This window comes from Podarcis gaigeae (assembly GCF_964106915.1).
Source record: "Podarcis gaigeae genome assembly, chromosome: 4".
NCBI classification, from domain to species: domain Eukaryota; kingdom Metazoa; phylum Chordata; class Lepidosauria; order Squamata; family Lacertidae; genus Podarcis; species Podarcis gaigeae.
This window is the reverse complement of record NC_139677.1, coordinates 66,937,127-66,964,102: the sequence shown is the minus strand read 5'-3', so window position 1 is coordinate 66,964,102 and position 26,976 is coordinate 66,937,127. Positions and strand designations below refer to the sequence as shown.

The 26,976-nt window shown below is 42.1% G+C and overlaps 1 protein-coding gene across 4 annotated transcripts; it reads left to right on the top strand.

The window, feature by feature from the left end:
• The first annotated feature begins 214 nt into the window (after positions 1-214).
• Positions 215-26,516, top strand: GPA33 (glycoprotein A33). 4 transcript variants are annotated; one of them, XR_014563639.1, is made up of 8 exons: positions 215-514; positions 12,510-12,664; positions 13,691-13,904; positions 16,482-16,646; positions 22,309-22,419; positions 23,630-23,753; positions 25,236-25,845; positions 26,071-26,516. XR_014563639.1 is itself a non-coding variant. In XM_083737280.1 (7 exons), the coding sequence occupies exons 1-7, from the start codon at positions 472-474 to the stop codon at positions 25,378-25,380; spliced, it is 804 nt and encodes a 267-aa protein (XP_083593406.1). In that variant the 5' UTR covers positions 227-471; the 3' UTR covers positions 25,381-26,516. The 4 variants fall into 4 exon arrangements, 2 of the variants coding, with proteins under 2 accessions (XP_083593406.1, XP_083593405.1); XR_014563640.1 differs by having other exon boundaries at positions 225-514; positions 13,691-13,751; XM_083737280.1 differs by having other exon boundaries at positions 227-514; positions 13,691-13,751; positions 25,236-26,516.
• The last annotated feature ends 460 nt before the right edge of the window (positions 26,517-26,976 follow it).

Genomic DNA, 26,976 nt, shown 5'->3' with positions numbered 1-26,976 from the left:
GTCTTGATGTCTTTAATGGCTGAAGCAAGCAGCACTCTTGAATAATCACCATAAAAATTGTAGTGCCTGCAGCAGCGTGGTCTTCTTACCATAATATTTTTCTCATGGTACTTGCACGAGCACTTTCACCTGGGCGTTTGTGATACGTTATTGCTTCCTTTGTGTACTCGTCTGTCAGAAGGGATCAGGAATGATAGGTTGTTTGCTTAGGTGGGGATAGGGTCAATTAAACAGGCAGGGTAGTTTCCTTCAGCTTGAAAGGGAAAAGATAAGAACACAGCCTGCCCTCCTAGTTTGAAGGGGCGGGAAGGTGAGCAAGGGTGAAAGGGGAAGGAAGCAGAAACAGCACATACAGCACAGAAGAGGGGAGACAGTCCAGGCTACAGCAGGAAGGCAGGTTGTCCTTCCCTCAAACTTCAGATTTATCTTTCATTACCTGGATATTTGCTTGGGTGAGGGAAAAAGCACACCATGATGGCGAACAAGGAAGTAACATGGTTTATACTCAGTGCAGGTGAGTAGTACTTTTTGCCTACCAGTGGTATGCTAGTGCGATGGACGGGGAGAAGGTGCCCATGGATATTTCATCGTACAAATCTCAGGCCTTGCAGTCCAACAAATTTATAGTAGATACCAATCTGTTGTGCAGGATCTAGGTGTCTCCCATAAAGTCTTTCTGTTACTGGGATACTGCACTGACCCTGTACTCATACAATTCTTTGTTGCTGATGAGAAAATGTTATTCCCCCCCCCCCCCCATTGGCACCTCTATGTATTTTGCAACAGCTGCGTAGAATGTGGATGAAGAAGCAGTGTTATGGGTACCTTTGTGATATTTCCAGGGTTAAGCAGCACAGGACCTAGGACCACACCAATTTATAAATGTTGACTTTTTAATGTTTCATTTAAATTATTCCCTTAATGTTGTGGGCTACCAGAATGCAACAGCAGTGCCAGACTGTTCATCTAGGATTAGATTAAAACAGAAACACAGAAGCAGGAAGGCTACCCTGGCACACTGCTCTGCCAAGATTTTAATTATCCTAAGTTGTTTGCAGTGCATTGACATGAGGAAAGGAACATTCTGAAATGGTTTTCTTAAATGAATGAAGTCTCTCCACTTAGGTTAAGTGGAGAAATCCTAAGCATATGAAGCTTCCTTATACAGAGTGAGGACATTGGTCCACCTAGCTCAGTACTGTATTGCTCTAATTCATAGTGGATCCCTGAGACTTCAGAATCCGTACATGAGATCCTTTATCTAGAGATGCCAAAGTTGAACCTTGTTGGAGGCGGTTGGAGGTTGGATGGCGGCTAACAGATTGAGGTTGAATCCTGACAAGACAGAAGTACTGTTTTTGGGGGACAGGAGGCGGGCAGGTGTGGAGGATTCCCTGGTCCTGAATGGGGTAACTGTGCCCCTGAAGTGCGCAGCCTGGGAGTCATTTTGGACTCACAGCTGTCCATGGAGGCGCAGATTAACTCTGTGTCCAGGGCAGCTGTCTACCAGCTCCACCTGGTACGCAGGCTAAGACCCTACCTCCCCGCGGACTGTCTCGCCAGAGTGGTGCATGCTCTAGTTATCTCACGCTTGGACTACTGCAATGCGCTCTATGTGGGGCTACCTTTGAAGGTGACCCGGAAACGGCAATTAATCCAGAATGCGGCAGCGAGACTGGTGACTGGGAGTGGCCGCCGGGACCACATAACACCGGTTCTGAGAGATCTGCATTGGCTCCCAGTACGTTTCCGAGCATGATTCAAAGTGTTGGTGCTGACCTTTAAAGCCCTAAACGGCCTCGGTCCTGTATACCTGAAGGAGCGTCTCCACCCCCATCTGAGATCCAGTGCCGAGGGCCTTCTGGCGGTTCCCTCATTGCGAGAAGTGAGGCTACAGGGAACCAGACAGAGGGCCTTCTCGGTAGCGGCGCCCGCCCTGTGGAACGCCCTCCCATCAGATGTCAAAGAGATAAAGAATTACCTGACGTTCAGAAGACATCTTAAGGCAGCCCTGTTCAGGGAAGTTTTTAATATGTAATGCTGTACGGTTTTTAACACTGATTGGGAGCCGCCCAGAGTGGCTGGGGAAAACTCAGCCAGATGGGCGGGGTATAAATAATAAATTATTATTATTATTATTATATTGTACATTTGTTGCACTACTGAGTTATGGTCCTTTCCTAGCTTGCCACAGGTGGATAACTAACGGATTTATGATGGAGATGGGATTTGAGGGGGCGGGGGGCTTGGGTTCCTGAGTCATAATCTACTCTCTTAACCACTACACTACACTACGCATTGTTTCTCCCTTCCCTGCTCCCCAGTAGAATAGATTAAAAAGAATCCACAGTAATACAGGATGCAAGCTCACACCTCTTTGTGTGGCTATTTGTCACAAAAGTGATCAATGTTAAAAAGAGAGAGAAAAGAATAAGTGATGGATGGGACAGTGTTGCATACTCTCATTTCATTCAGGATTAGATACCTTGGCGGGACTTGGGCTATGACCTGAGCAGCACTTTACTGTGCAATCTGCTACTGATGTTTGTACAGTGAGGAGACACAGCACACACTACAGTATTTTCTGAGCTAGATTGTCACTTCTTTTATCCCGCCCCCCCCCATGCAAAAACATGTACCCCATTCCTGGGCACAAAAATATGGGAAACCCATAAAGACTTGTTCTGACATAGTGGGTGACAAAACTCAGATGACAGGAAGTGTGGCAAGGAGACCTAAAGTGCATTTAACTGTGGGATGAATTCTGGCCTGCCTCAATAGAGATGAGCAACCAACTGGCTCACCCTAGAAGTGTTCAGCTTTTTCCAGTGCTTGACTGGAACACTACAAGAACTTCCCCTCTGCTAATCTTAATTATCCAGGGGGCAAGCCTTTACCCTGAGGATTAAGTGGCACTCTCATCAATGCAGCTAAAGGTCCACAGTGGGAGGGGGCAAGGAATCTCAGCACATATGTGGGATCATTTGTCACCTTTTCCATCAAGAACCCACCCTTCTCATAACCTCTTGCTTCCCCAAGGAAAGACAACCTGTGTTAGGAAAGGTGAAGAAAGTGGAGATACTGTTGGAGGCATTGAGCATCAATGATTTGCAGAGCACCTTTTCTCATTTGGGACCTAGGGCTGCAAGTCCCAGGATTCCTAATAGGAAAAGATGTCCCATGTATCAATTGTTGATGCGCTATCTCTTGTCCTCTTGGAGTCAAGTTCCAGGTTCCCAGTGTGAACATCTAGCAATGCATCATTTCCTTCCAGAGATCCTTGGAAGTCTAGCCAAGTCCCAGGTTCTCTGGGCAGGGGGAGATCAAGTTGATGGGAATGTCTTCTACTGCTGAGAACATACCCCATTCCTCTTCCCTAAGGCAGAAAAACCCTTATCTTAGGGAAAGGGGAGATGATTGTGGTAGAGGGAATGGATTAGCTAGCAGCAATGTATGGGGCATCTTTTCCTCCCAAAGATCCTGGGATATGATTATACTGCCCCTGGTAGAAAAATATATTTCTCATGTCACTGGGGTGGGAGTGAGGTCCTGCCATCATCTCCTCCCGAAGTAGGATTTTTGTTTTTTTGCTTTGTGGATTGGTTCAGATGGGTGGGGAGGGAAGGGAAGGGGGCAGAACTAAGGTAGGTTATGTGCTTGTGTTGATTTTGCTCACATTGATTCAAACAGAGCACTTGCATATTTGAGCACTCTTGCTTGAAATGCTTGCCTCACCATCTGTGGATGAAGACATACAGTACAAAATAAGTTACAGAGAAACTGTGATCATTTAGAATTCAACAGGTACACCTTTCATAATAAATGAACTCCATGTTAACTGTGGGATTTGTGCCTGTTGGGCACCTTCTTAAGACACAAAGAGTGGATTTACCTAGAATGTAAGACAGAAGTAGATCACGAACCCTTTAGTTATGTGATAATTGGAGCAAACACCATAACCTGAATGTGAGAAACTTGTGATAATCAAGTGATAAAACACCATTGTTCCCCCAAGCTGAATCACATTTTCACTTTTTAAACATTTTCTTTCTGTTCGAGTTTTAACAACTGGCTAAAGTATTTCTCCTGTATTCTTTGCAACTTTTGAAAACTACTCATTGAACTCTGATACTAAAATTGTTGAACTCATGATTTGAAAGAGTCAAATAGGCAGCTTACTGCAGCAGTTTGGATGTTTGACACAGGGGCGAGCTGGCATAAATCCCCTGAAGCGTGCCAAGTGACCTTTGGCAAGCCAACCCTTCTCATCGTAACCTGCCTTATAGTATTGTTGAGGCAACAAAATGGAGGGCAGGAATTCATGTATGCTGCTCTGATCTCCTTGCAGGAAGGGCAGCATAAAAATGTCGTAGGCAAACAGAGCAAAGTTCATATGCTTACACAGCAGCAACGTGGCCCCATCCACCCAGAAACTGTCCGTACCTGCTGCCTCTGCCTCTACAGACACCCGTGCAATAGCTTTCTATGTATGATACAGGCTATTCTCTGTGTGATCAAGGGCCCTGCCTTTCGTAAGGTCCTCCATTGTAAGTCCCATGCCAGGGGTGGAGACCTATTTTCAGCCAAAATATCCCAGTTCCTTCTGGGCAGTCTTCCCAGAGCCACAGGCCAGTGGTGGGCAGAGGAAGGCCAAAGTGGGAATGGCAGCAAATGTGAAAGTTACCTTTGTACAGTAGGCTAGTTTCTATGCCCATTCCCACACCCCTGCTCTTGTTTATCCAGGCAAACAAGAATCAATTGTCCCAGTTTCAGCCAGACAAAAGATCTCAAAGAAAGGTTGTGGTCTGATGAAAGGGGATGTGGCTGGGAAGGGGGGTATGGTCTGGGGAAAATCCCAAGGGCCAGATAGAGAGCTGATGGAGAGTGGGAGCAGAAAGAACATCCCTGAATGGACATGCCTCCCTGGATTCCTGGCACATGGTTTCTGGCTGTCTATTGACTCTCTCTTGATGATGGATTTCCTTCTAGAATTACAGGAAAAAAATATTTAAATTAGTACAAAGTTTCTGTTTGAAGTTCTCACGAAAGACATCTGTTTATGACTGGGACACAATTCTAGCAATTTCTTTCTCTCGTATCATCCTGCTGATCCTCAAACGGATATGAGCATGCTTCTACTTGCCCAATCGTAGCCCAAAACTTGCATTTTGTGCAAAGGTATATAGCAGAGTTGTGAAGCCCTTCTTCTAAAAGAAAAACAGCTCTGGGAGGAGAGAATTTTGAACAGAGAAATTGGAAGGGCAAGGAGAGTGGGTGACATATACAGGAAACTATAGCAGGCACACCACACATTTCACAGGGCTCTCTGGATGGTGCAGGTGAGGCTACTCTTGCTTTCTGGACCGCTTCTCACTGGGAGCAAACGATCCATACAATCCTGCAGTAAACTCCACTCATTTTTGGCTCTCACCACCCGCCTTTTGGCTCCTCCTACCTGCCACCAGCATGTAGAGACCAACAGAATGTGACCTGAAGCCCTGTTCTAGACATAATAGTTATAATATTTTTTTATTTATTGTATCCCACCCATCTGACAGGATAAGGAGGTCTATGTGGGGAGGATTTGTTGTAGATATAAAGCAGGCAGGGAAAGGGTTAAGCACCCCATCTTTCCTGCTCTCCCCTCCCAAAAACTGTTTTTCTTTTTAAAAGAATTATATTGGAGTGCCGTTACTTTTATTTGTCCATAATGCCTTGATAGCTCATCATGCTAGCAAACAAGCCTTTTTTCAGTCCTCTGCTTCCTGGGTATCCCTAGATCAGGCATAGGCAAACTCCGGCCCTCCAGATGTTTTGGAACTACAATTCCCATCGTCCCTAGCTAACAGGACGAGTGGTCAGGGATGATGGGAATGGTAGTCTCAAAACATCTGGAGGGCCAGAGTTTGCCTATGCCTGCCCTAGACCCATCCATGGGAATATATAAAATAAGCTTAATATTTTAAGCTTTTAATTGTATAGGGCACCCCCCCTGCTCCCCCCCCATATTTGTGGAATTTTAAGTCCTGTCTCTGCATTTGCTGGTCTTAAAACGATTTGATCAGTTTCCAAAACCAATTTATTTCATATTTTTAGCCTATTTTAACTTGCTTGTTCAACTGAGGGTGTTAAAAAAAAAAGCATTGATGGTTAGTGATGTGATGAACATCACAGGAAGAAAAAAGAAAGAAATACAATGGATGCAGAAGGAAGCATGCCAGGATGGAACAAAACAGGGAGTTGTCAAAGCCCAGCGAAAAATGCAGCGATTATGCTTTGTTCTCGAGGATCTTCCCATGTTGAAACTGGATTACAAGCCAGTCAGGGAATGTCAGCGCAACAGAACAGATAAAAGAAAAGGCACCTAGGAAATTAACCCATTGCCTGCCTGTTGCCAAGCAAACTAGATATAGAAATCTGATTAGGAAAGCATTTCACAAAACACAGGGCGGCCCAGGCTTTCCAAAGTACCTCAGCAAAAGTTGCTGCTGGCAATTACCTCATCAACTATGTCAAATGCATGACTTCATTAAAGGCTGCCAACTTCACTGTTGCCACTCCACAAACTGTTGAGTCCCCTTGTGATGACTGCTTGGACTTATTACTGCAAGACTCTGCTTTTGTAGGCTTTTGCTTCCTTGTTGTTCCTTCCAGTGTCTTCCATAAACACAGTTTTAACAATGAGTCCGTAAGTGACTGTGGAGGCCAATTCTGGACCCACATGTCCTTCCACAGTGGGGATATTGGTTCCCGGGCGGGAGTTGATCACGGTGTGGATTTGCCAACCGTGCCTTCCTCTTAGCACATTCCTCCCTTGCGTCCTGAGTCTTAGGGTCTTCTAAGTCCATGACACCTTTGGTAAAGGCTGTTCTCCAACTGTAGCGCTCGCAGACCAGTGTTTCCCAGTTGTTGGTATTTATTCTACATTTTTTTAGATTTGCCTTGAGGCAGTCTTTAAACCTCTTTTGTTGACCGCCAGCATTACGCTTTCCATTTTTAAGTTCGGAATAGAGTAGTTGCTTTGGAAGACGATAATAAGGCATCCGCACAACATGACCAGTCCAATGAAGTTGATGTTGAAGAATAATTGCTTCAACACTGGTGATCTTTGCTTCATCCAGTACACTGATTATTAGTTCGCCTGTCTTCCAAAGTGATGTGTAAGGGCCTTCTCTGTAGTGGCACCCTGACTAGAATAACCTCCCGCTAGAGGCTCAATGGACACAAATTTAGTGTAGTTCCAATGGATGGTTAAAACACACTTGTTCTCTTAGGTTTTTGGATAAATTCAGGGCTTTTTTCAGCCAGAATTCAATGGAACTGAGTTCTAGCACCTCTCAGGTGGGCATCATTGCCATTATAAGAGAACAAGGGAGGCGTTCATGGTGAGTTTCAGCACCTCTTTTTCTAGAAAAATAGCACTGGATAAATCTCACTGGGTGCCTCCAACTCCTGGTATATTCTGAATTGCCCCTCTTTTTGCTGGCAATGGTTTAAATATTCTATTGTGTTGTATTATCTGATATACTATGTTGTTGTTTTTTAAAATATTTTTTATTGCATTTTTAAAAGTTTCAGAGAAAAGAATAAATTAAAAGTTACACCCGAATACACAAAAAGAAAAGAAAAAATAAAAAAATAAAAGAAACAAATAAGAGAAAAAAGAATTAAAAAGATGCACACAATTGCTCAAAGGATACAAACCGTAATTTGAATATTCTATACAAAAGGCTCCCAGAAAGAAATTACATTAATATTTCTTCTTTTCTATCTTTCTTTACAATCACTTTCTTTCTGTTCCATTAAACTTGTTTGAATCCCTGATAAGTTAATTGACTTCCCTCTATCCCTTTGCGGCTTCAACACTTCTTATTAGTTACCAATAATCTGTATCCCTTTATTTAAATCAAATTTTTCCCATTATATCTGTGAAATTAATATAAGCACAACCAAGTATTATTTTTGGAACCATATTTAGTCAAGTATTGTAGTTTTTGAAGCAAACCCATTCCTTTTTTACCTTGTCGCCTCAGTGGTTTCTTATTAGTTCTGGCATTTTGGCTAGTTCGAGGTACTCACACAGCTTCAATTGCCACTCGTCTTTAGTTGGTATTAACTCACTTTTCCAGTATTTTGCTATTGATATTCTAGCCGCTGTTGTCGCGTAAAGAAAAACTCTTTTATATTCATTTGGGATGCTTATTGTTAAAATGCCTAATAGGAAAGCTTCATCTTTCTTTAAAAATGTATGTTTTAGCATATTCTTTAGTTCTTCATAAATCATGTCCCAAATCTTTTACATTTGGGGACATGTCCACCACATGTGGAATAAGGTTCCTTCATTTTGTTTACATCTCCAGCACTTATTACTGTTATTTTTATTTATTTTGGCTAATTTGCTTGGGGTCAGGTACTATCTGTGGATCATTTTCATAAAGTTTTCTTTTATCAGATAGCATGTGGTGAATTTTAAATCTGTTTTCCGTAGTTTTTCCCATTTTACCATCTCGATAGGATAACCAAAATCCTGTGGTTGATATACTTTGTTGTTTTATATGTATGCTGGAAACTGCCCTGTGATTCCTATGTAATTAATCAAGGGTGGCCTAAAAGAATGGCGAACAAAAGATTCCCACTGCTAAATAAATAGCCCTTTGGAGAGGGTGTCAGAGTTGCCAGGTAGGAATGCAAGTTACATGCTGGAGCCCTAAATACTCACGTTCTGAGCTTAGTGGGGGAAGGCAGTTCAGAAAGCTCTCAGTTACAGATGAGTTGAGGATAGAGAGCACAACAACAATTTAATATTTTGCCAATGCAACCATGGATGTCTAAAGCTAGCCCTCCATGGCTCTGCCAGGAAAAGCTTTTCTCTTTCCCTGAAAATAAGCTACCCCAAGTCAAGCAGAATGCTTGGGGGTGGGGAAATGGGACACCAGAGGGTGAGGCCTACATGCCTAGCAATAGGTCAAATTTGATTTCTCTCTGTTTTTCATTTTTACAATCAGTGCTCCACATTTCCACATCAGTTTGAAGTTTTTTTTTAAGTCCTCAAGAAAATCCATCTATATTTAGTTTAAATTTCTCCTATTACACACATTTTTATGCAATTTTGCCTAATATATACATTTTGTTGCAAAGCAATTTTTTCTAATAGAATTCATTTTTATATTTTCACTAATATATGCATTTCTCTCTCTCTCTCTCTCTCTCTCTCTCTGTGTGTGTGTGTACATATACATGTGTGTGCACGCGTATGCATTGTGTGTGTATGTGTATGCATTTTTCTACCCATTACTTGGTTGGCATTGCAAAATTCAGAGAATCTCAAATAATAACTGTATTACAAATGTGTTGTCATTTACTGTAATATCCTTTTTTTTAAAAAAAAAAAGATGCTGTGTTTGGTTTGCGTTCAGAAAGTGTGAATTAGATAAGCTTGCCTTTAAATGAGAAATGAATCTGATTTCTCCTACATCATTCACAGCACAAGAAAAACACGGGAAGTGGCTGTAAAGCAGGACGGACTATTTGTCCATCTAGCCCAGATAGAATTGTGATGGGCCGTTAGGAGTTCCCCAGGGTCTCAAGCAGGAGCCTTTCTCATCACCTGCTACCTTAAACCTTAAACCTGCTACCTGGTACTCCCCAGATTCCATATAATGCTTATGGCTCTCCCACCATGATTTATATATCCTCGGTGTTGTATTGGGATTTGGATCCTATGGAAGCAGGGCCAGCCCTATCATTAGACACTTGTCTCTGGCAGCAGATTTGGAGAGGAACTGGGGTGGGCTCTCTCCTGCCAGCTGTCCAAGTTCACTCTGAGTGTGCCTCCTTGCCAGCTGCTTCCACCGTGCTTCAGTCCCTGTTGCCAGCAGCTGCTTGTCTTATTTCATGTGGCAAAATGGCTTAGGGCGACAATGTATGTGTGTTTGCACACAAAGGAATTAGTCTAAGTGTGTTTGATGGGACTGGCTTCCTGTGGCTACGTAGGATTGTAGCCTTAGTTTTGTTTTAATTTTTGGTCTCTAGACTTGAGAAAATTCCAGTGCCATAGACATTTAAACCAAAGAATTCTGGGAACTGTAATTTAAGGGTATTGGGAATTGTAGTTCTGTGAGGGGTAAACTAAATTTCCCCAGGAATTTTTTTTGGGGGGAGGGATGTCTTTTAAATGTGCTTTAAATAAAAACACTGGGAGTCATTCCTTAGTCCCTGAGCCCCTTCTCTTTAAGTTCAGATAAATCCCCCATTAGGTGGGAGAAGTTCAAGGGGTTCCCAGGTTACCTTGGTTACAGAACAAATACAGCTTTCCAATAGGTTCTCGGCATATATGAATTTTTATAGAAAAACTCCCCTCAACTTAAATTTCAGTGTGCGGGGGGCGGAATTTTCTGAGTGAGACATTCCTCTGCAGTTTCTCTAAAAGGGTTGGGTTCTCTCACTTTTTCTCTCTGCCTTTTTCTTTTTTCTCTCTGAATGCTGGTCTTATGACCTGATTATGAACCCACCCCTCGAGGAACCGGTTTCTCCAGCACAATTGAGTTACCTCAGAACATAATAATGTACACTGCCAGGAAAAAAAAAGAAAAGCCTTGTGGGCACACTTGTTTGCTCCCTGAGCTGAGAGAGGATCTGAGAGCCCTGGCCACCAACAGCAAGCTAGCTTTTTCCACAGATAGGAGGACTGTCCAGGAAGTTGGACAGGTGCCTCAGGGATGTAAGATATAAGATAATATGCAAATAGATAGAATCATAGAGTTGTAGGGAGCCTTATGGGCCATCTAGCTTAATCACTTGCTCGTTGCAGAAAATTCAGAGGTAGGTGGTGGTCAAGCTGTTGTCAAGCTGCTCTTACTGTCAATAAGTTTTATGTGTGCAAACTGAATTATGGGGGACAGTGGATGGAACCCTGCACCTGCCATCCCTTATCGTACTAGTTGCAGGCAAATAAAGTGGAACTGCTTTATGTGTCAGCTGGGTGTGGTGACAATAAAAACTTTATGTTCAAAGGACCTTGTCCCCGTGTACATCCCTGAATGAGTCATAGAACTCAGCCTCATGGAAGCCAGTGGGGGGGGGGAGGGACAAATAAGATATCTGAGAAGTCACAGATGCTCTGCCAGATTCTTTCTCACCCCTTGTGTTTTACTGTATAAACTGATGTGATATGCACAGACTAAAGGTAAAGGAACCCCTGACCATTAGATCCAGTCGTGACTGACTCTAGGATTGTGGCGCTCATCTCGCTTTATTGGCTGAGGGAGCTGGCGTACAGCTTCTGGGTCATGTGGCCAGCATGACTAAGCTGCTTCTGGCGAACCAAAACCCAAGATTTGCCCACACTGGAAGAATGGCAGATGCAACTGATAGACTATATGGAACTAGCAGAAATGACTGGCAGAATCCGAGACCTGGGAGAAGAGGCTGTGGAGGAGGACTGGAAGAAATTTAAGGACTATTTACAAAAATATTGTAAATTGTATGAGTGTTAAGAAAGATGTAAGATTATAAACAATATGGCACCATTAAGTTAGTTGAAAGGAATATGAAGATAAGTGAAAATATAAGAAATGATAAATTTTGGATAAATATTATGTCAAAATTAAGCTTTTAAGGTTTGGGTAAAAATATCTAAAATTAGGGACACAATATTGGATAATTATAAAATAAGAATTGAAACAAGGTGATAAATTGCTGGGTAAAGTTTGATAAACTTGGAACGCAGGAACGAGAGATGTGAGGAAGTCCAAAGAAGCGAAGAAAATATGGCTATTGTAAAGGTATATGTTATTTTGTTTTTTTTTTCCTATTGTATTAAGAAAATCTTTAATAAATATCTTATAAAAAAATAAATAAAAAAATAAGCTGCTTCTGGCGAACCAGAGCAGCGCATGGAAACGCCATTTACCTTCCCGCTGGAGTGGTACCTATTTATCTACTTGCACTTTGACGTGCTTTCGAACTGCTAGGTTGGCAGGAGCTGGGACAGAGCAATGGGAGCTCACCCCGTTGCGGGGATTTGAACCGCTGACCTTCCGACCGGCAAATCCTAGGCTTTGTGGTTTAACCCGCAGCGCCACTATGCACAGACTACTATTATTTTATTAATTTTTTTACTGATTGTTCTGCAAACCACTTTGTGATCATCTGTGGTCTATTAATACTGGAAAGAACTCATGCTTCTTGCTTGCCTGGAGGGAGGAATGTGGGCGGATGTAGAAAGCTCTGGGTTTTGTGCAGCTGGAAGGTAACCTACCATACAAAGGTCACATTGATTGCCCTGCCTACCTATGTCCTAAGGGGATGCAGCCTTTGGGTTGGAAAGCGTTTCTCCAACCCTGTCCTAGAGCAGGCGAGAAAGCGCGTTTCTTACAGAAGGCAGATACAGATGTGGAATGCAGATGTGTGCAATATCTTAGTAGGGCGTCCTAACGTATGCATACTGGCTTTCCAGTCAAAGTGACAAAGATAACAGTGGACCTTCTGACCTCTCTTTCTCTTTTTAGTTGTGGCAGCTGCTCACGCCCTCTCCGTAAACACACCTCAGAAGCAAGTGAAAGTGAAGAAAGGAGATAATATCACCCTACCGTGTACCTACGAAAGCTCTGTTGTTACTCCAGCGAAGGGGGATGTTGTTGCTTGGATGAAAATGCCAGAAGAGGTGGGCAGCCATGGTGCAAGGCATATGATACGCATGAGTGTCTGGGAGAAAATGGCACTCTGTTAAGAAACAGGTGCGCCAAGACACCAGAGGAGCCGCTTTGACCTCTGTCAGTGATCAGCCTTTCAAGGGTTCCTTTGGTCTTGGCTGCAAGAGGATGGGGCCAGATGGTAGCCTGAATTTTGTTTTAATTCCAGATCTTTAGTCTTGTGACACATAACATCAGGCTGTCACTTTGGCTTTGATCCAGCACTTGACAGAGGCCGCCAATCATGCATAGCAACTGGTGGCTCCAGATGGGGGCGCATATCCCCTAGGGCCTATCCAGTTCAGTTCAATGTGAGCAGGATGAGCAGTACTGCTTCAGATGGTTCAAAAGCAAGTCTGCCTGTGTTCCAGTACCCCAGGTCTGTGCATGACTACATGGAGGCAAGTCTCACTGAATAAGAATATTGTGCACTGGGAGCATTGCCTACTAATGTTTAAGGCTCCAAAGGAAAGGATTTGGTTTGACTGATTGTTTGGAGGCAATGCAGCAGATTGTCTTGGCCCCTAAAACAACTTTAAGCTCATGGAAGATAAGTTTCTGATCATATCTTCCCTGCTGCTGACAACCATGTACATAAAATGTATTTCTTGAGGGTTGAGAGGTAGGGATGGAAGGACCTGTCAATTTCAGTTTGCTCACTTTCTCATTTTTTCCAGTCTTAAATTCAGTTCTCCAAATTTTTCCAGCAGTTTGTGTTTGCTTTGTTCATGAAAATTCATCATCATGAACATATATTTGTATGCAGCTCTTGACTAATGTACACACTTAAAAGTGATTTCTTCCCCTACTATAATACATTTTTTTTTATTTTACTACTGAATTGCCTCAGCAATGAGACAACTCAGAAGATAGGGATAGGTTGGGTCTCCTTGTGTTTTGTTTGTTCATTTCGTGGTTAAAAATACTATAGTGACAAACAAAAGATTTGAGCCACAGTAATTAAGTCTTTTAAACTGATACTCTTCTCTTATTGTTAGGCAGAATTTATTAACCGGTACCTTGATGATGGTGGAACATGGATTAGTGATGCTTATAAAGGTCGGGTGAACTTCTCTAGCAATACAAATAATCATGACATTGGCATCATCCTCAGTCAGGTGACCTTGAATGACAATGGTACCTATGAATGCTCAGTCCGTCTTCGCGATGATCCTCCCTTGACACATTCAACAATGGAACTTTTGGTCCTTGGTAAGGCATTCTGCCCTTTGTATACATACCAGTCTCACACCTTAGTTCAGTAGCAGCGCACAGCAAACAGGAAGTGCTGCTTGCAATGATCAGGGAGTACTTGGATCGCTAAAACTGTGCTCCACTGCAACACAAGGCAGCCATGCACATTTGTTCTAGATGATGATATCATGTAGTGTGTGTGCCATAGATCACTGGTCTTCAGCTGGTGGATCACGACCCACTAGTGGACTGTAGCCTAATCTAAGGTGAGTCATGATAGGAGCACTGCCACCATGCAAATATATGGTAAAAGATTAAGAAATGGGTCCCCAAATGCATGTTCGGGTTAAAAATGGATCCTGGGTCTGAAAAGGTTGAAGATACCTTCCATAGATGATCTTAGACTTGGTACTCATGGCTTTTCCTCCCACCCAGAACTCACCAGAACTCTCTCAGGAGGGCGCCATTGCTATTGTAAGGGAAAAAGGGAGGCATTCATGGTGAGTTCTGGCACCTCTTTTTCTATAAAAATAACACTGTCGGTATTCATTACAGTGGAACCTCAGTTTTTGATCGTCTCAGAAGCTGAACGTTTCAGCTTTTGAACGTCAAAAACCTGAAAGTAACTGCTTTGGTTTTCGAATTATTTTTGGAAGCCGAACATGCCACACGGCTTCCGTTTTGAGTTTCCCTTTTGTATTGAGGCTTCCATATTGCGTTTCAGATGTTTCAGAATTCGAACAGTCTCCCGGAATGGATTACGTTCAAAAATTGAGGTTCCACTGTATTAATGGAAAGAATGGTGAAGACAACCATATATTTTAACCAAGTTTTCACTCAATGGGAATATGAAGAAGTGAGGAAGGTTGGAAGTTGTTCTATAGCAGATAACACTACCCACGTGTTCTGTCAGCAGTTCTCCAGGAATTCAGATGTCTAATTTCATCTTGTTGCAAACTGACCCATGATCATTGGATGAAGGGCACTGTATAAATTCACTAAATAATAATTTTAATATTTCCCATGACTTGCTATTGATCCTTAAATTGGAGTAGTTGAGGTATGAACTTGATACCTTCTGCAGCGCATGTGCACTTCTGCTAAGCTATTGCCCCCACCCAGTCAGTTTATGTGCCTAAAGAAAATTGTGAAGATGTGCAGATTTTGGAATATAACTGTAATGCATCAGTGTTGTTTGTGAAGGTCAGCATGCATTACTGACCCCAAGGTGGCTCTCACCAATGGAGGCTAAGGCCTTGAAAAAACTTAATATGGGATTGAACTGGCCAAAATATTGGGAAATTTTGGAACAGGATGGGGACAAACTGAAATTGCAGAGTTATGAGAAACTTAAAGATAAGGTGCAGGATTGGTTACATTATTTCCAAGTAAGAGAGGCCTATAATTCGGACAGGAAAAATGGCTTCCAGGTGGAAAAATCGAAGTTGGAAACAGAATTGTTAGAACCCAGTGCTAAGGTATTGTCGAGAATGTATAATCTGCTGTTGAAATGGAATACTGAGGATGAAACGGTTAAATCTGCTATGATAAAATGGGCACAAGATATTGGTCATAACATTATGTTTGTTGACTGGGAACGGTTGTGGACCACCGGTATGAAATTTACGGCATGTAATGCCTTAAGAGAAAATATTATGAAAATGATTTACAGGTGGTACATGACCCCAGTCAAGCTAGCAAAAATTTACCATTTGCCCGATAATAAATGTTGGAAATGTAAAGAAATGGAAGGAACGTTCTGTCACCTTTGGTGGGCCTGCCCAAGGATCAAGGCTTTCTGGGAAATGATCTATAATGAACTGAAAAAAGTATTTAAGTATACTTTCCTAAAGAAACCAGAGGCCTTTCTCCTGGGCATGGTCGGCCAATTGGTGCCAAAGAAGGATAGAACCTTTTTTATGTATGCTACAGCAGCAGCAAGAATACTCATCGCAAAGCATTGGAAGACGCAAGACCTACCCACCCTGGAAGAATGGCAGATGCAAGTTATAGACTATATGGAACTGGCAGAAATGACCGGCAGAATCTGAGATCAAGGAGAAGAGCAGGTGGAAGAGGACTGGAAGAAGTTCAAAGTTTATCTACAAAAACATTGTAAAATTTATGAATGCTAAGGGCATTGTAAAGGAAACGAAGGGGTTCTAGTGATTAAGATAAATAAGAGTATAAAGGGAAGGATAAAGGATGAACTTGAATAATATGATAATTGCTGAACTAATTTTAAAGTGGAATACATGAAAGGAAGGCGGGTGGAAGTAAGGAAAATAAGATTTGGAAGGGTATTAACTTGAAACAGAGTTTTCTTTTAATGTTGAATTTTCTTTTTTATGTTCTTATTTCTTCTATTCTGTCTTTTGTTTGTATTTTTGATGTGTGTGTTTGTTGGTTTTTGTGATTTTAGTTAATTTTATTGTTGTTAACTTTTGTAAAACTTAATATCATTTTAAAAAAAAAGCATGCATTACTGCTGGTGATGGGATCTGAAGACAGAACATGTTTTAGGCTCTCCTCAACACAACAGCTTCCATTCTTATGTTGCTGAATTTGCTCAAGTTATTCTTTCCTCCTATCTAGTGGCTCCATCCAAGCCAGACTGCAAAATTATAGGGACCACAGAATTCGGACAAAACATTAACTTGACCTGCAATTCTATCGAAGGATTCCCCAAACCCGAATATTCCTGGCAAAGCTACAATCCAGAAAACAAACAACGAGCACTCGTAGGAACAGTAACGCCAGGTAAGCAGTGAGATGTTGCTACTTTGTGAAAATCAGTTTTCTGTATTCAGTTTTTAAATGCATGCAAATATTTTGAGGATTATTAATGTAAAAAGAGGAATGAAAAACCATCATTTTAATTTAGTCCTTAAAGTGTTATCTAGCAAGCACAGTGTAGATGCGATCTTCCCTTGTTCATTCTCATGTTTCCCTTCTCTCACTGGTCATCTCTGCCATTTTCTTCATCCCTGATTTCATTCAACGGCAGCAACCGTTTTGGGCACATCTGATATGTGTGTGACCTAACATATGCACTGAACCCAGAATTGACTCAAAAACATCAAAAAAAAAAAAAAAAGGAGTGGAACATGGTGGGGGCAAAATGGGGTAATTGCAGGCTTTTTCAATGGTGCTTCAAATATACACAATTTCATTTAAACGCATGGTGCCTTGGAACGTAACCCCCACATAAATTGGGAGTTTACTGTAATAAATTCTGGATGCAACAAGGCAAAAGTGGCACTCTTGTGACCTTCATTTCAGCAAGAGGCAGGCCCCTAATTCTACCAACAGACCTTGAAAATTAGTGCTAGCTCGACTGCAATGAATCCAGAATCATGCTCACTGCCTGGTTCTTCTCTCACAATGATTGAAATCATTACTTCGAAAACATACATTAGTTAATGTAGGGTGAACATAGGCAATTGTTCACCATGAGGCCATTAGCCACAGTGGGGCTTGTAATTAATGGGCAATCTAGTTGCTTCTCTCTCCTCCTCCTGCCAAGTGGTGCTAAGGAGGACTCTATCATGCTCTGGCCTCTCCAGTTCTCTGATGAACCTGTTCCAAACTCTCCCTTGTGGCACTGACACAACCAGGTTTCTTGTATAGCAATTAAGAGATCCAGATTTTTTAAGCCCACATGTGTCAGGCTGGGTACATGGGAGGTTGCTGCACACACATCTGTCTTGGAACAGATTATATCACTGTAGAAAGAGAGGGCAGCACTGCACTCTGCGTATCTTACTGTTTCCTTAACGTGAAACCACATACATTTGTTTGCACTTGATGTTGAACAGCATTGCACAAACCTAACCAGCTCTGTTGGGATGCTGATTCCAGGGCCGATGTAGCGCTAGCTGAAGTATCCAATGCCACTACCCTATGAGATGCTGTGAGATCACTTGATGTTTATGCAGCCTAATGATGTCAGCAAGATACTTGCTACCCTGTTCCCCCTTGATCTCTGCCCCTCTTGGTTTATTCATCATCTTCATAAACTTTATTGCACTAGCCAAAGGCCATGATATCATTCACAAAGGAAACAAAAAGAAAGGCAACAATAGCCATAAAAACCATAAAAACACCAGGCACTGTGAATACAAAGAACAACAATCACATCTCCTAGAAATTATTTGTTGCATATGATATAATAGCAGGGGGTTCTCAGGTAGAACGCGCCAGCTTAAATGTCTGAATCACCTTTGCAGTTGACCGCTATTTTATCTAGTTCTTTTCTCCTGATCTTCTTAGCTGCCAACGCATATAGTGCTAGTTATGAAGTTCTTGATTTATTAAATGTAGCAGACTTGTTGGGTCGGGAACATGGTTAATGCTTCATTGCTTGAGGGGATGGTTCCTGCAGCCACTCATAATGAAGCCTTGTCCCCATCTGTTGCTTTGGACTAACTACTGACCAGTTGCTAATGCCCACTTTTTAGGAAATGTGGCTGAGAGGGTTATGATGGGGCACTTACAGTCATTCTTGAATGGTGTAGATTATCGAACTCTAGTCCGAGTTCAGACCTGGCCATAGACGGGACTGAATCAGCCTTGGTCAGCCTGATGGATGACCATTATGAAGAATGGGATAAGGGGAGTATGACCTTGCTTCCTTTGCAATTTATGTGTGGCTTTTGATACCTTTGACCCTGGATATCAGGGGCACAGTATGACAGTATTCTAGCCCTATTTATAGAGCGAAGAATAGCATTGGCAGATTGTTTTTCAGCCCCTGGCAGTTAAGCCATAGGACACTGGAGGGTGCTGTTTTATTCCCAATGCTATTTCTGATCTATATGAAGCCATTAGGACTGGTCGTGAAGGAATTTAGGACGGGATGCTGTCAGTAAGCTGATGGCATTCAGCTCTATTTCTCCATAACATCCGAATCAGGAGAGGCCATACAGGAGCTGAGCTGCTACCTGGATGCAGTGATGAGCTAGATGAGGGGAAATAAATTGAGCCTAATTTCTGACAGGACAGAGGCCCTATGGATCTATGGTTCTGGTGCATGAGAAACTGCCCAACTGCCTGCTCTGAAGAGAGCTGCATTTCTTTTGAAGGAGCAAGCCTAAGGATTTTCCTGGATCCAGGTTTGTCCCTGGAGGTTTAGTGGTCTTGGTAGCAAGGGGTACATTTTACCATCTTTAGCTGGTACTTATTTATTTAATTTAGATGATTTTTGAACCACTTAATCAAAGAGCTAAGTGGTGTGCAAATAAAATTGTAAATAAAGCTAAAACCTGCAAAACAATTGAACCATTTTAATTAAATTAAAATACGACAGCTGCCTGTTCCATGACTGGGCTGGCCTGGCCACAGTAGTCCAGATATTGGTAACTTCAAGACCGGATTACTGCAACACACTACATAAGGCTTCCCTTGGTCCTGATTGAGAAACTGCTGTTGGTGCAGGGTGCGGCTCTATGATTGGGGACCAGAAGCGAGATCTTGTCCACATATTATACTTGTCCTCAAAGATCTGCACAGTCTACAGGTTTGTAACTTGGTCAAGTTCAAAATTTCCCAATTAGTACATAAAGCCCATAACAGCCAACGACCAGCTTGGCTGAGGGGTCACCTTGCCCATGTGGGCCTATTCAACTGTTTACACTTTTATGTGTAGCATGTAATGTTTGTTGTACATTTATGGGGAGGTGATGGTAGTGTGCTGAAACCACTGCTCCGGAATTCACAGTCTGTTGATATTTTAGGCACCTGCTGGAGAGATATATATATATATATATATGCTTTCGTAGATTTTCACGGGTACAGGAATGCAGGTTTTGGTGTCCTCGGGTGTCTTCCCGTGTAAAAGTTGGGGTGTCTAGGCGACGTTTCGACGAGGTCTCACTCGTCATCTTGAAGATGACGAGTGAGACCTCGTCGAAACGTCGCCTAGACACCCCAACTTTTACACGGGAAGACACCCGAGGACACCAAAACCTGCATATATATATATATATATATATATATATATTTGCTTTCGTAGATTTTCACGGGTACAGGAATGCACAAATAAACCCTGCACAAATAAACTCCGTAGCCAAGACTCTCATCTCCAGAACCAAACGCCTGGCTGACAAAGACCACTTGACAACTGAGTTACAGAATCTCTCAAATGTGTTAATTACCAATGGATACCAGCAAAACAGGATTACGAAGCTAATCCAAAAGGAAACACCCCCCAAAAACCAAGACACAGAAGAAAACAATGGCATGGCCCTCCTTCCTTATATCAAGGGCACTACAGATAAAATTAGCAAAATCCTCCATAAACACAATATCAAAACAGCCTTTTGCACCAACCAAAAAATAGCCAATATCCTCAGAAACCCCAAGGATAAAATCCAGTTGGAAAACCAAGGGATCTATGAAATACCCTGCAAAGTCTGCCCAGCCACGTACATTGGACAAACAAACAGACGAATAAATGCACGTATCGCAGAACACAAGAATGCCGTCAAAAAAGAAGAAAAAACTTCCTCTCTTTTCCAACACATGAAAGAAACAGGACACGAAATTAATTTTGCAGATTCCAAATTGCTCTTTAACACGGAACATCACCACAAGAGAATAATCATGGAAGCCATCGAGATAGAGAAACACCCTCACAACATGAACAAGCGTGACGACACATCCCGCTTGCCAGACATCTGGAAATTAGCCCTCTCCACAAAAACTGACACCAGATCCAGAGGCACACAGAACGCCAACACCAATCAACCACACCAGACCCAAACCCAGACCCTCTCCACAGATGAATTACTGACACCATCCAGTAGCCAATCCATGGTGGCACCTCCGGATGCTGCACCCCCCTGCAATCCCTACACAGATCTGGCTGACACAAGCCACAAAACCACAGCTCGCCCCTATACACGAAGCCAAGCCAAAGCACAACTAAGTGCAATACAGCCATCTTCTCAGGAAAACTCTTCACAAAGTTCAAGAGGTCAAGACACAAAGACTTTAGCAACTAATCCACACCTAATGACCCACCTAAGTGGTACTCAGGATATCACTCAAGAAATCACTCAAGGTATCTCTCAAGTAATTAAGGAACAAAAGAAGAAAAGGCACACTAGCCTGGGAACTTCCTCTCTGCCCAGAACATTGGAGGCTAGACACCACACCCCCTCTACAGTATTTATAGGAACTCAAACATTGAGATCCCGCTCTGTTCCAGTAACAAGAAGCCGAAAGCACCAGCCTGAAGATGACGAGTGAGACCTCGTCGAAACGTCGCCTAGACACCCCAACTTTTACACGGGAAGACACCCGAGGACACCAAAACCTGCATATATATATATATATATATAATTTAGCTGCCTTTGTTTTTTAAAAAGCTTTGTTGATCTCATTTTGTACTCTGCTTTAGGTAGCCTACATATTTTTCTCAATAGTTCTTCAGCTAGCCTTTGTGGATGCAGATTGCACACCCCCAAAACATGTTTCGTTGTGATTGTCTAAGTAAGCCCTTAAAATAGCTCAAGTTTTGCAAAGAAAATGTGTGCAAAACATGCTCGTTGTTCACCAGTTTTGCCCATAGGTGGCACCACTAAACCAGAAAATAGGATCCTAGTCAGGCACTGTAAATACTGACATAATCAGTATTGGTTAGTTTATTGTTTTCTTCTCATTTTGCTTCGGAATAAAGATTTAACTCTGGCCCATATTTTTATATATTAAATTGCCAGTCAAGAAATCTACAAAGTAAGATCAGAAAAGTGCAATTTAAAGAGCAGGGTCCAGTTATTGCTGCAATTGGAGCCCGTAATGGAGGGCAGAGGATAAGTCTGGCATATTCTTGCATGTATCTGTATCCATGTTAGGATTAATGCAAGTTGCATGGGAAAAGTACATAAAACATTGAAAACTGTGCTACAGTGAAAACATGGAACAAACGGGGTTTCGTGTTGTTCCGACGACCCGCCTAGTTTCTATGTTGTGTGAAATGTGGAACTGCTAACTCAGTCACAAGCATTATTAGAAAGCCAGCATTGTGCACTAAACTGGATTCTAATCCCTCTTCAGTAGTGAGCTAGTCAATCTCTTTAATTTTAACCCATCTCATGGATTGTTGCAAGAAGAAAATTGGAGCAATGGCCGCCTATACTGACTGGTCCGCCAAAACAGAATAAGGGACTGCATTTGGGAACACATGGTGACAATGCAGTAAGCAAAACCACATGTGTGGCTTGCCTGCATCTTCTCTGCAATCGATCCTTGCCAGAGCTGAGGCTCCTGGGCAATGCTCTGGTCACTATGAAACCATCATCCAGGGTCCATAAGACTCCTCACATAAAGTGGATTTACAACCGCAATATGGCTGAAGACACTGATTCTATTTGCACCTGCTAAATAATGATGACCCTTTGCATCTTCTCTTTTGCATCAGGAGTGCTTATGCTGAAGAACATCTCTATAGACAACACAGGCTACTACATCTGCCTTGCCAAAAACTCTATCGGAGAGAGTTCATGCAACATCACTGTTAATGTCACACCACGTAAGATTGCAACATGCAAGGGGGGGGGGGGAGAAAGCATGGCTATTGTAGTCTGATCGGCAAAGCATTTAAGTCCCTAAACAATCCCACGTCCCATTTTAAGAACTAGTCTCACTTTGCTTAGTTGCAAAGCTTAGATGTGGCTGCAGTTGAGAATAAGCCCAAGACTTTGTGATGACGTATGGCTCCGATTATGTTTCCACCCTAGGTATTTGTTGCCTAATAGCCATGCTTCGTTTGCTCACTTTTTAGGGAGTGTCTACATAGGACCATCAAATCACCCCCCTATTTCCTCTAGGCTCTTCCTCTTTTTTGAAAACAAACCGAAACAGCACCACATTGGTAGATCACCAAAACTCAGCTATCTATTTTCCCTAAAAGGCCTGGTTTTGATGTGTGTAATAGCATATTGATCAAACAAGTCTACTGTCATTCCTCTGTACCTCACACACCTCCTTTACTATTTATCACTTTTCTGGCCAAATGACATTTTAGCCATGTTTCTTTTAAAGCGACCTTTTAACTTGCATCTTCCCACCTATTTTAAATTATTCAAATACTAATACAATAGAATTTGAGATAAAATTAATTTCAGTGAATTAAAAAATGATTTTTTTAAAAGACCGGCTTTCTCTATCAGTGCCATTTTATCAGCATGTTTATTAGACAAAAGGCAAGCTACTTCCTTTTTATTCTGCTTTTAAGAAGAGCAGTCATTTTTCTGAGAAAATTTAAAATTTTCACTCACCCCCTAGAAAAGGCCCCCCCCCTTTGCATTTCCCCCCGGACTATTCTCCCCCATTATTGTTGTTCTTGGTGGCAGCTGCCATTTCCAACGTGCTGAAACACCCCCCCCCCAATTAAGTAGTAAACTACCCTACTGCCAGTGAACCACTGAGAAACTGTTTGGTAATTTTCCTTGGGGTGTGTGGAGTTTTGAGTGACCATTTTCACATAACTGTTATTCATTTGACCCCAACAGCAGCTAGAGGGCCAGAGTTTCCCTAATCCTGTTCTACAGAAACCATCAAATTCAACCTAGATGAGCCCCCTTCCTGGCTTGTCATTCACAAGTTGCTCATTTGTCATATTATATTTAGCCAGAGCCACCCTCAGGCTAGAGGGAGAACAGTAGTAAGAGCTCTTCCCCAAAGGAAGAGATTTTGTTTCTCAACTATGAGGTGACTAATGCTAGTATTTTCTTCTACAGCATCCATGAATTTTGCCCTACTTGGTGGAGTCGTTGGTGGGCTTGTTGCTGTTGTCATTATTATTGCCATTGTGGCTTACTGTTGTTGCTGCAAAAATGGGAAGGACAAAGACTATGAGATGACGTGAGTGCCTTTCATTAGAAGGTGGGGGTGGAATAAAAGTAGCATGGAGAAATTACATACTGCATGCACCTCTGAGGCAGCTGTCTCTCTCTACCCCCCTACAATGTCCCTGTTACTGCTACTTCCAATAGCTTTGTACTCAACACTTCCCCAACAAGCACAGCAACTGCTGAGCTTTCTAGCTGCTAGCAGCAGGTAGAAATAGTTTAAACCAGAGCTTTCCAAACTTTTAAAGTTGGTGACGCACTTTCTGAACATGCATCATTTTGCGACACAGCAATTCATTTTACTAACAAACCGGAGGTTGAACTAACCCCTTTCAGGCCCAGGAGGAGTGTGTGGGGAGCATTTGTGTGACACACCTACACGCTGCAGCCGACACATTAATATGTTGTGACGCACAGCTTGAAAAGCTCTGGTTTAAACAAAAGAATGAGGAAAGGCTTTGGACCCCTTGGTAAATAGTTCCAAAGCAGTTTCAATCTGCAGATTTTTTGGGAGGGGGTGATTTTCCCTTTAAAAATTCATACATACTTGATGGGAGTGGAATTGCTGATCTACTTGTGTGCAAGAAAAATGGATCAGCTCAAGATGTCCATTCCTACCTGCTACCAGGGAGGTGTTTAAAACACACTTTCTTTTGATCCACCAACTATAACATTGAGGGTAGCTACATAAACAATTAGGTTTAAATGCATGTGGCTTTACCATTTCTTCGTGAATTCCTGCTTCATAACAGCAAGCCCCAACTTTATATTACCAATTTTGAAATTATGCTGTGAAAATGTTGCAAATGGAGATTTATACCATATGAATTCTCCAAATGGAGGTTATTCCTGTGAGATTAGGCAATCGTGAGAGTAAATAAAATAAAGCTGACTCGGAAACCACACAAGGATATTTTGAGATTGACTTCAGAAACAGATTTGTAGCACGACTTAATGTTAAAGTGTCTAGCATTTACATCATGCTAGTCCTCTTTTTAGTATGCATAACAAACAACATATGTGAGGGGGCTCTGGAAAGCTTAAGCAAATGGAAATTTACCCAGGTGGTCAGAGACACCTCTTTGCCAAACTAAATTATTAAACGACTGTCTCTGAAGTTAAGTGGTTAACAAGAACCAATTCACTCCTCACTTTCAGGTTTGTTCATGAATTAGTGTTTTTACATACATGGGCAAAGCATAACATGATGGTGGTAGCACACAGATCTCCACAGGGAGACTTATGAAACCTCAAAAGCCATGGGGCCGGGTAGTAATTTCCTAGTATTACTTTCTAGTAGCAATTCTGGAGGTCCCTGCAACTCCTACTTCCTTGGGCCCCTCCAGGAGGATGCCATGATCGACAGTGTCAAAAGCCACTGAGAGGTCAAGGAGAACCAACAGGCTTGCACTCCCTATCTCTTTCCTATAATACTGAGTCATCAGTTAAAATGCAGATAACTGAAAATTCATCTTCTTCTGCACCAAATTATTAGGGAGACAGAAAATGGTGATCATCCACCTGAGGTAAAAATACGGGGACCTGCTGAAGAGGAGATTCAGGATGAGGAGGAAGAAGAGGAGGAAGACAGGCACCACCCAGTACGGCCACCCATTTCCAGAGTGTCTCCGGAGGTTTAAGAAGCTGTGGCCCAGAGATGAGCATTTCCATTTGAGGGAGAAGAAAAAAAAGACTGTTGTTAAATATTTCTCTTTCACCTTAACTCATGTGGCTTTCCAAGACAGTATAGGCAGCAAGTTTGTGGAGGCAAAATCTGACTTGTTTCCTTATATGCATTTGGTGCATATCTACTCATAAGCTCCTTTCCCATTTGCCCATCAGAGTTGCCTTAAAATGGAAAAGGAAGGGGGACTCCAGGACAACCGATATATTGCCAAATTGACAATATACACTCCATTCAAGTTTTCACATGGTGCGATTTGAATTATTGTGAACTGACACTTTCCAGTATATAGGAAAACAGGGATATCTTTTATTTCACTTTTCACTAAGTAGGCCACTGCGATGCAAGAAGCCCAGAGCCTTTAGATGAGCAGTTTAAGACACCCATTATAACTGTGTTGCTATTATTGGAATATTATACAGTGGTACCTCAGGTTACATACACTTCAGGTTACAGACTCCGCTAACCCAGAAATAGGTCTTCAGGTTAAGAACTTTGCTTCAGGATGAGAACAGAAATCGTGCTCCGGCGGTGCAGTGGCAGCAGGAGGCCCCATTAGCTAGTGGTGCTTCAGGTTAAGAACAGTTTCAGGTTAAGTACGGACCTCCGGAACTAATTAAGTACTTAACCTGAGGTACCACTGTAGTTTCCTCAATATTTAAACCAGAAGCTGCTAATTCCCATCAGTGCATTATTGTTTCTGCTCTATGGAGTTTGATACGACTGTCATGCACATTTCTTGGACAATGCATAGGCATGCCCCATCTCTATTATTTTATTTTAAAATGGCTCTGCACTCTTAATGGCTAACAAAAGCAGTCATCTCACATGTTAGGAAAGGATCAGACAATCCCTGCTTTTGGAATGTATTTTTAAAAATATATAAATTGCTTGCTACTAGCATTGTCACTGCTGCTGCAATTATACTGCTAACAAGTTTTTTTTAATAAAAAAATCACCTGGGGGAGAATTAATTTTCAGCTGCTTGGAAAATCTTCAATACATGGGTTATTAATGATGCATTTTCTTTGAAATTTGCTGTTTTTGAACTTGCATTTTTTAAAAAAATAATAAAGTGACACTTCACCACTACTCTAAGCATTGGCTATCACAGCTGAACTCAAATAGAAACAGTAATTACGGTACATTGAATGAAGCTGCTTTCTCTCCACCCCTTTCTAGTCCAGTACCTGTCCCTCAGTCTACATTATGCTAACATGCCTATATAATTGCAGCCATACTGGATAATGTATAATCTAGTTTACTAGTGCATCCTCTAGCAGTTTTTATAATCCTGAAAATTACATATTCAAAATATAGTCCCCCTATTTTTTGCTGATAAGTGTGTTGTTTTTGGATGCCAAGGAGGGGAAATTCAGCAAATCTTTAAAAACATGCCAGTACGTCTGGTGCTTTGAGTACTTAATTCCCAAAGCAAGAAGTCTTTTTCTTTTAGTACACACCAGGTACAGCACAGGGAAAGCTCCCAGTCCCACCATCATAGTGCAGACAACAGAGTGCATTGTGACTAAACTGTAGGCCTCACAGAGGT